Below are 10,284 nucleotides of genomic sequence, written 5' to 3' on the forward strand. Positions count from 1 at the left end.
AATCCAAAAGATACAAAAAAAAAATACAAGTGGTGTCGTTCACAAAGTCGATTGCTGTAACTGCGATTCTACATCATTGGGGAAACAGCAAGATTCTTAAAAACAGGCATCAATGAACATAAAAAAGGGGTATCCACCAGATCGATCGACTCTTTGCCTCCAACATTGTCCACAACTCAGACATCACAGACCACATCTGACCACACACAATCATATTTCTAATTGGAAAACTGTCAATATTGTAGCCAAGGAAACCGAATGGAACATCAGATTTACGGAAGCCATAAACATAAGATTACATCCCAATAACATTAACCGAGATCAAGGTGCATACGAGCTACCACACATACGACAACATGTTGAAAGAGAACGGCCCCTCTCATCCTGCTTGGGATATCCCAAGCGGTCATCTTGCAAAGGTCACGGTAAAGGTTAATCGGAAACAACATCACAATGTGCACGATCGTCATATCGTCAATTATGACTATAAGCCTGGCTGGAAGCAGGCGAAACGTAAAGCCCATCCGTAAGTTTACATAACCATTATTTATACTTAATGTTTGGATCATTATAAAAGAACCATATATTTTGGCCTACTATAAACTATATTATCTGTATCTGTGGGTGCAGAGAGCTCGATTCGATTTCCTTCGATCACTCTCACCCATACGATACATACAGCTTTCGATACCAAATGTTATTTTGAATAGGCTATAACCTAGTCCACCGCAGGTCCACATGTTTTAAAGTACTTATTGTCGCTAAAAAAAAGTATAGAGAAAAGAATACTTCATTACTTACCGATTATAGAAATAGTTTGGAGTAGACTTAGCAGTAACAATCGTATCCCCATCTAGATAATAAATATCACTGGCTGAATTTCATTAATGCCTAAATTCTGATTTCAGAAATTGCTCTTAACTTCAGTTGGCAATAGGTGGTCTAATATAACTACTCTCAATATTTATTTCCATCAATAACAGTATAAAATTCAAAAAAGACACATCATAATGAATAAGTGAACAAGATGGAGGAGGTTCGTACAAAGAAAAAGTAAATGCCTATAACCACATTTACAGAAAAAATGTAGATAGTAAAAGACAAACCTTCACCCACCCACAGAGAAGCATGAAATCAATGAGGTTGTCAAAAATGCAAAATAGTAAGAATACGGTATATGAAAATATAGAAGCAAAGAATTGTTATTTTGTTTTATTATACAAATATAAAAATTAATTCTAATGAAAGAATGAAAACACCACCATTAAATTAAAAACGTTCTTGCAATGACTAGTTTCCTTCATAGCCAACAACCACTAAATCAATCATCGTTACAATAATCAAATCACTATCATAAGCAGGTATAAAAAAAACCATTATCCTCCTAACCACTATCAACAAAAGCATCATAATAATAACCATCTTCATCCTCGTCGTCATCATCCTTCATCACAATATTTGAGAGCTTCTCTGGACGTCGCATATTTTACCAATTGATCATGAAACGCTGGGTACACTGTCGAGCGATGCACCTAATTGCCGATCGTAACATTAAATAGTTAACAAGAAGACGTACTTGTAACAAATCTGATGAATTTATACAAGAAAAAAAGACATATAATTTTGAAAATAATACTATTTACCGCTTTTTAGTATTCACCACTTTATGGGCCTATTCCTGACTTTGTATCGCTATGATGATGGTAGCTTCAATATACTCTGTACAACGAATGCAATACCTTCTACTCATTTAACCGATTACTTATATCAGTATTCTACATCATGTTTCGCAGAATTTTACTTTCAATCTCATTCTCGATAATTATTTTTGTATAATTCAACAGCAAAACCAACGTGAATATTACTCCTTTATGGTTGTTTCGTTTTAATACGTAGATGTTTTATACTTATAAAGTATAACATCCTTCGGGTAAAAAAAAAATATAAATAAATAAAACCTCAAGCCCACCATGGTTGGGGCTGAGGTTCGAACATTTTAAGAATATTGACCTATATGTGCCCGGAAATTTCACTATCATACCTTAAAAATCTTACCTGTACTATGTTCATCAAAAATACAATACAACAATTTCTTTTTCTTACAATTTAGGGGGTGCGCAACGTCAGCACCAACTGCATCCGCCCCAGTCTATTATGTGGGTGGAGCTGGCCCCAATCCAATCATCATTGACTCTGCATACTATACAGCCAACTCATTCTTAAACTGTGACCAGTTTTAAAGATGAGCATAGAGCTGGTCCACAATCACGTCCCTCGACTCCGCCTACTACAGCGTAAGTCATTCTTGCATTTGATGTTATTAATGTTATCCTAATTCGCAAACTTGAACATTTTTTAATCAGAGGTGTATACACTCTACTGGTTCAAAAATTATCTTCTAAATAGGAAACAATTTGTTTCAATTGGTTCATGGAAGTCATCGACGAGGGATATTACCTGTGGCCGAGCGAATTTTCATTCGCGAGTCGAATAGTCGAGCGGTTACCAGGGGCGCCACTACCTACAACCATACATGGTTTGAACGGCACGCTCGCCTATGATTCTGATGGTAGACCAAGTCTTCTCGGATAAGGACAATACACCGTAGGCCCATGTAAAAACCCAGTACATCATTCGACAGGAGTAAGGGGATACCCCGGTGTAGTGGTACAGATGGCCCCTGCTGTGGACGACGAGAGTTGCACCGGGCTACCAGGGTAGCAAGACACGAAGAGGGAAACTTGGGGAGAAGAAAGTCATATCCAAGCATTGGCAAACAGCACTATATAAATTTCTATACTGTATTTAAATTTAGGGACCACAAGGTTCAGTATTGTTACTATTCCTAATTTATGTTAATGACTTAAAAATGTTAGCAAGACACTGCAGGTCATACCTTTAGACGATAATACTACTCTTTTTTATTCAAATCAAAATATGGATGTATTATGTAAAAATAATACTTTAACTTTTTAACTCTCTTTTGCAACAGAGGCACATTCGCTAAAGAGATGTGCAAAAGAATTTACAATAAAAGTTAAATTATGTACATATGTTTTGCAATAGACGCTTCTTAATACACTGTACAATTAATGATTTATCAGTATTTTTGTATTTTTTACTTAACTAATAATGAAAAGAAAATATAATGCACATTCAAAGAAATGAAACACACGAAACACCGAAAGAAAAACTTAAATGAAATAAATTATGACATATAATAAAAGAGATAGGATTAGTAATCATTCATACTACTAGGCCTGTTTTAACCATTATATAAAATATCGAGAAACTGTAATAATAATAGTGAAGTGTGCATATACACCGTATACATCTCAATAAATAAATCATATACAATATATATATAAAGGTTCCATCGATCCCAAAATTGGACCCCATCTCATCCAGGTCGATCCGGCACCAGGACGTTTCTATGTCCTACCCAAAATCCACAAAGCAGGCCATCCTGGCAGACCCATTATTTCGGGCAACGGTACTGCTACAGAAAAAAATCTCTGAATATGTGGATGATTTATTGAGACCATATGTTGTTGCTCTTCCCTCGTACATTCAGGACTCCACGGACTTTATCCGCAAAAATTAACCAATTTACCTAATAATACTGTTCTGGCTACACTTGATGTTTCGTCATTATATACTAATATCCCTCATGAAGAAGGTGTTAATGCGTGCATTTCAAATTACAAGCAAATTCGGGGCAAAACCCCATCTAAATCACATCTCCATGAACTTATTATGCTGATTCTGACCAATAATAACTTTGTTTTCGGCGACGGTCATTACCTTCAATTTCATGGCACAGCAATGGGCACCAAAATTGCTCCATCTTTTGCTAACTTATTTATGGGGCAATTTGAGGCCAATTTCCTGTCCCTGCAGCCCAAAAAAAACAGATGTTTGGTTTCGTTACATTGATGATATCTTCATGATCTGGACCCATGGTGAAGATAGTTTGGATACGTTCCTATTGAACATTAATTCGGCTCATCCCACAATCAAATTCACTGCTAACAAATCCACAAGCAGTGTAGATTTTTTGGACATCACCGTGACCATGGAAAATGATGCACTTAAAACTGATCTCTTCCGTAAACCCACGGATAAGCATATGTACCTACTCTCCAGCAGCTGTCACCCCCGCACTGTACAAAAACATTCCGTACAGCCAAGCATTGCGCATGAGACGCATTTGTTCTTTAGATTTTAGATTTTCAGAATCGAACAGAAGAACTATCCGGACATCTCCGGAATAGAAATTATTATCGAGGACCCATTGAAAATGCTATAAAAAAGCAAAGGACATACCTCGTGCTCAAACACTGACGTACAAACCACGTCAACGATCAACCAAAGTGCCACTGGTCACTACCTATCACCCTAGGTTACACCACTAAGGGCTATAATTCAGAAACATATGCCCATTCTACAGACCACAAAACGTCTTAGGTCTGTTTTTTCGGATACACCGTTCATAGCCTATCGCAGACCACCCAACCTTCGTGATATATTAGTACGATCTAAATTCAAGAGGCAAACTAACTCTTGCGACAACCGTAATTTGGGTAGGAGACAGATATATATATATATATATATGAATTTCTTTTTTCATCTTTTTTCTTTTCTTTTCATTTTCTTTCATTTTATAACAAATTCATTTATGAAAAAGTATTATAGATTTTGTTACGTTCTTCCCATGCTGTAGTTAAACATAATTTTAAATATTTTCTTAAAATTGTTCGTGCCATTTCAGAATTAAAATGAGTTAAAATTGTGTTTGTTATAATTTGGTGTTCATAATGAATTTCATGATCATCTAGAAAAAGTGATAGGGCCTACTGAAGTTCAGGGGAACCCGAAATGTAATACTATTAACAGTGAATTATTCAAATATGGTGACGTGTTCGCTTCAAATAAACATTGTATAATCACTCAAAAATCTAATCATATTATTTTTCATTCTAATAATAAAAAAATTAATTCTAATAATTATCAATTTTTTTCTTAATAACAAAATTACTGAGTGTAAAACAGAAACCATATTTCTCAGCGTCTACATCGAAGACAATTTGAAGTGGAGCAAACTCCAGAACTATGTTTCTAAGAAAATATCTAAAACTATTGGTATCATTAATAGGCTTGAGTTTATTTTTCTATAACATATTCTACTTTCCTTTATAATACCCTTATTTTACCACATTTAAAATATTGCAATATTGTTCGGGCTTCTGACTATCATTCTAATTTGAATATACTTATTAAGTTACAGAAATGTGCAGCCAGAATTATTATACCTTCATCCTACCGAACTCTATCTGAACCTTTATTCAAACGACTAAAAATGTTAAATTTATTTGATATAAATAAGGTCCAAGTGGCAAAGTTTATGTTTCAGTATTTAAAAGAAAACACATCCTCTTCCTATGTTAAAATGGTTAGATACACCTCGGAAAACTCATACATATAATTTCAGAGGTGCTTATGTTCCAACTCCAGTCGTCAGACTCAGAAAAGTCATTTATTTTGTTTCTGTTGCTGGTCCTATTTATAGAATGATCTTGATGTTTGAATTAAAACTTCAGTTTCTTTACCTGTGAAAGTTAAAAAATAGAATATTTATCATCGTACATCTGTGATCAATTACTCTCCTTTCCCTTCCACCTATTTGTTTTCTCTTTTCATGGGGTCTTGATAAGACAAGTCCTACTTTTAATAGTTAACCCAATACCTATAATTTTCTTTTTATTTTACATCTTTCCCATTTTCATTTTTGTATTGTATATTATTACTGTATTGTTTACCATCATTGAATAAATGCCATTTGAATTGAATTGAAAACAGTGTTACTTAGTTGCAACGATGAATACAAAGAAATGACTAACTTGTATATAATGTATTGGCACTAGCTTTCGTCCACACATTGTACTTCTTCAGGAGATTTAGTTTCAACGGTGAGCACGGCAGATCCTTTGAAAAATTTGTCTTTAAATGTCCTCTTAACTTTACAGACGTACTTGCCAGCATCCCCTTTGACAACACTGTGTATATACAAAATGCACCTTCCGCCTTCTTCAATGCAGGTAGTATACTTGCTGTCAGGGCGCGCAATGTCGTTTGTCGACGCCAACACACTGCCGTTGAATTTGCCGTGTTCATTATAACGATACCACATAACACCTATTATGTCTTCACCTGGTGGTAGAATCCTACATTCGAGAAACGTGCTTTCATCGCCGATAAAGGCTTTTTGGTTGTAAACACGGACGGTTAGGTTACCTGTAATATACAACGTAATGTTCTGTAGCATTTGTATCAAGTATGGTGTACAAACATTATTTATATTCCATTGTGACCAAGTTATTGAACTAGACAAAGGACAATGATCAAAAGTACTACCTGTTGTCACAACAAGACCACCAAGTTTAATTTAACTATAATATGCCTAAATACATATATACCACATGGAACAATGAATAATAATGGATAATTAATTAATATTAATAATATTTTAATAATTATTTTAATAAAACTAAGTAATGATTTTAATAATTGTAAATATTGTAATTTTTAACTGTATAATAGCTGCAAATAATTTGATAATCATCTTTATAGACTTTTATTCTAGTTGATTCATATGTCTCATTCATATTATTTTGACGTTCACATGTACGTTATGATTGCAAAAATTTAAAGTATTTATATTAATTTATGTCTTTTTTTTCTTATGCATTTTACTGTGTGGGTTTATGCTTACGTAATGTATTGCTAACTTTAATTTAATATAGGCTTTTCTTATTTAATGTACATTTTATTTATCTTTTTATGCTTATTGTTTATTGTTTAACTGTTTATTGTATTTGATTGTAGACTCACAGGTCTTATTTAATGTACATTTTATTTGATTATTTATTTTTATGTTTTTTGTATAAATGTTTATTGTATTTCTTTGTAAGCTCACAGGTTTGCCCTCTGGGATTTATGTAAGTCTGTTTCATACCGAAATTTATACCTAAATAAACGAATGAACGAAAACACAAATAAATAAATAAATAGATAAATAAATATATAAATAGATGAATAGATAAATAGATGAATGACACATGACATATACATTTCAAATTAGTCTACGTATCACCGTAAACACAATGTATACAAATTATAACTTATTACTAACAGTGCTCGAATAGAAAAATATAATGTTTTGATTACTATTGGATGTGTATTTCATTGCAAAGTTAAAACTATCATTATGCTTTATATACAGTCCAACTGTTTATTATACTTACAAGCAACAGATAAAGTTCCTTCCCCGCTGGCACTCGAACCCTCACCAGTGTTCCCCGTTCTCTGTGCAACACAAACGTACTTCCCTCGGTCTTCAACGATAATAGTCTTAATGATCAAAAGCGCTCTTCCTTTTTCTTCGTCTATCAGCGCTTCGTATTTAGGGTTAGCTTTGATGTAGTCATCATTGCTAGAGGCAATGGCAATCGTATAGCTGTGATCCCCTTTGTACCATGTGGTTGTTTTTATGTCACTATCTTTTGGAAACAATTCGCAGATGATGGTGGCAACACTACTACCCTCTTCTACCTTTACGTCACGAACGTGTGCCACCAGTTTTGCTTAAATTACAGAAAACACAATGTTCTGATACTAAATTTCATTAGGCCTACACATTATTTATGTGTCTGATTCTGTGTAATGCTATCATCATCCTAAATTTTGTTTCTTATGTGCGTGTAAACAAATAATTATTAATTGACAGGCTTGAGCAAAGTACGGAAAATGACATTGAAAACAGAACTTGAGACGCTCTCCGTTCATTTCGTCTTCACCCTCCCATTCCCGTAGTTTCGGCCTACATTAGATTTTGGTTGTAGCACGTGAAATTAAATGTTATAACATATTTGAAAACATACAAATAACAACTTCGGTTATTAATGAAAATGGAGAATAACAATTATGTGATTGTTATTTCTATTATTGATGTCTGAAGACAAATCCAATAATTTAATACATGTAAAATACATTGCTTTTCTGACTTCCTACTTCGCTTATAATATCATTCTGTATGTACGAATGGAACAGAAAATTTCAAAAAGTTTCAAAATTGGTTGCTAGGCCTACATGATATGATGATATACATATGAGAATTATGAAAATAATGAATTCGTATCTACTGTACAACTTTGTACTGACGATGAAAGGACTCACGTTTTACGAACAATGTCATCGTTTTTAGATGAGTTTCGTCGTTCTTCATCATAGCAGTACATTGATATACACCCGCATCGGATGGTATCAGATTTTTAATCGTCAGCTTGAAAGAGCCAACTTCTTCTAACGATACAGCGTACCTATCTCTACTATCTTTGAATGCAGAATAAAAGAAATATTAAAAACATGGTACCGGTATTTATTTACAAAATCTCACATAGGGCCTAGAGCATAAGCGCAGTCTCCTCAAAAATAATTCATATAATTATTAAAGGTTAGTTTGTTTTATTCATTTATCTATCTATCTGTCTGTCTGTTTATTTATTTCAGTATAAATGCATAAATTCAAAAACGGTAGCACAAGGCTAAAATTGTCTATATTACAAAAAATTGCACATTAAAATACTATGTAAGAATTACAAAAAAGTACAAAAAAGCAATTAATTTACTACTAGTGATTGCACATCGGAATAATATAACAATTACAAATAAAATACAATTACAAGAAATTGTATTGTGACTTGTTTTGGTACTTATGTTATAATCCCCAATTCGAAACAAATGAATGAATGAATGAACGAACGAACGAATAAATAAATTAATTAATGCATTTTGTTTTTATATGTTTTTGTCAAAGAAATAAATGAATATATGTATAAACGAGCAAACAAATTAAAGAATGAATGATCCATTTTGTTTGTATCCACGCTATATATATTATAATATATTTTTATCAGAAAGAAATGAATGAATATATGAATGAATTATATAGATAAATGAATGAAACACACACAAAGTAACAACTATATCTATAAATTCTAAACTGAAAACACGTAAATATTATTATTATTATTGGCTTTTCCCAGCAGTAGCTGAAAAGGCATTGTATTTTTTTTTTCTGATTTTTGTTTTCCTTTTTTCTTGAATACTTTTTTCCTATCTTTTTGCACTGGGTTTTTTGGCCGGCACTTCGGTCACTTCCCTTGCTTGGAACTTCCCATGCTTTGCCGAAGCATAGACCATATATCAAGGATGTGCCTCCTATATTGAGTTTCAATCTAGGGTGGGGTTTGCATGTGAGGACCAATTAAAGTGATTTAAGGGCAAACAGTCTACACCAGATATTTCACAAACGGGTCAACTGACCTGAATGAAACTTTCGGGAAAGTGTTGTTACTTGTGCGTTTAACTACTTTTTTTGTTGCATTTTCAACTTCATTTCTCATTATATCAATTAAAATAATTATCATTATTTTCATTAATATTATTAATATTTATTATTATTATTATTATTATTTGTTGATTAATTAATTTTTAAGTATTTAATTCCTGTCAATCATCAAACGCCACATCAACTCAACAGATCGATTGTGCCCGTATTAATGCGTGAGCCTCTCTACTTCTGTCATAATGCATGATGCAATATTGATAATCTCACCTATTTCCTTGCTTTTCTTCAAAGTATCTTCCTAGTAAAATAAGAAGGTATATATTATAACCTTAAAATATTTTTTTTACCCCCATAAGGTCTGGTTTTATCTCCTTATAAATTATTGTAAATTCAGGGGTATTTCAAAATCTTTAAAATATTAAATTGTTATTAATCAACCTTGAATGAGACAGATGAATTCAGTGTTCGTGAAATTATTGCACATTTCTCTGATGTATGGAAATATTTAAATTAATTGTATGAATGGTTATTAGAAATATAGGACAGATATTTAATTCTATACATTTGCTAATTGTTGGGAAAAATATGACCTGTTAATATTAATTAAAATATAATGACTTCAGTAAACAAGTACAAAAATAAAATACTATTTAAGTGTATCGAATATCTAAAGATAAATTCTAGACTTTATTCAGTACAACTACTTTATTCTAAAAAAAACAAAAAAAAAAAAACTGCAAAACTACACTTCAAATGGATATATTTGTTCTAGTTTATCATGAACTTACATCGTTTTGTGCAATGTAGTCGTAGCCATGTTTATTACTGACATCGACATCATCGGTACATTTGATTGCCTCAAATACCCAACAGTT

General features: G+C 32.8%; 1 protein-coding gene across 1 annotated transcript in view; it reads right to left on the bottom strand.

The window, feature by feature from the left end:
• Positions 1-5,904: 5,904 nt before the first annotated feature.
• LOC117111299 (obscurin-like) overlaps positions 5,905-10,284 on the bottom strand; it is a 6,875-nt gene continuing 2,495 nt past the window's right edge. The window contains exons 3-6 of the mRNA XM_033254226.1: positions 9,677-9,707; positions 8,236-8,391; positions 7,305-7,643; positions 5,905-6,294 (exon numbers count right to left, since the gene is read on the bottom strand). Of these exons, the coding sequence (XP_033110117.1) occupies positions 5,921-6,294; positions 7,305-7,643; positions 8,236-8,391; positions 9,677-9,707 (900 nt within the window). The 3' untranslated portion in view covers positions 5,905-5,920. The remainder of the gene's footprint in view (positions 6,295-7,304; positions 7,644-8,235; positions 8,392-9,676; positions 9,708-10,284) is intronic.

Source organism: Anneissia japonica, unplaced genomic scaffold (genome assembly GCF_011630105.1).
Source record: "Anneissia japonica isolate Jap-2015-1 unplaced genomic scaffold, ASM1163010v1 scaffold288064_len137640_cov117, whole genome shotgun sequence".
NCBI classification, from domain to species: domain Eukaryota; kingdom Metazoa; phylum Echinodermata; class Crinoidea; order Comatulida; family Comatulidae; genus Anneissia; species Anneissia japonica.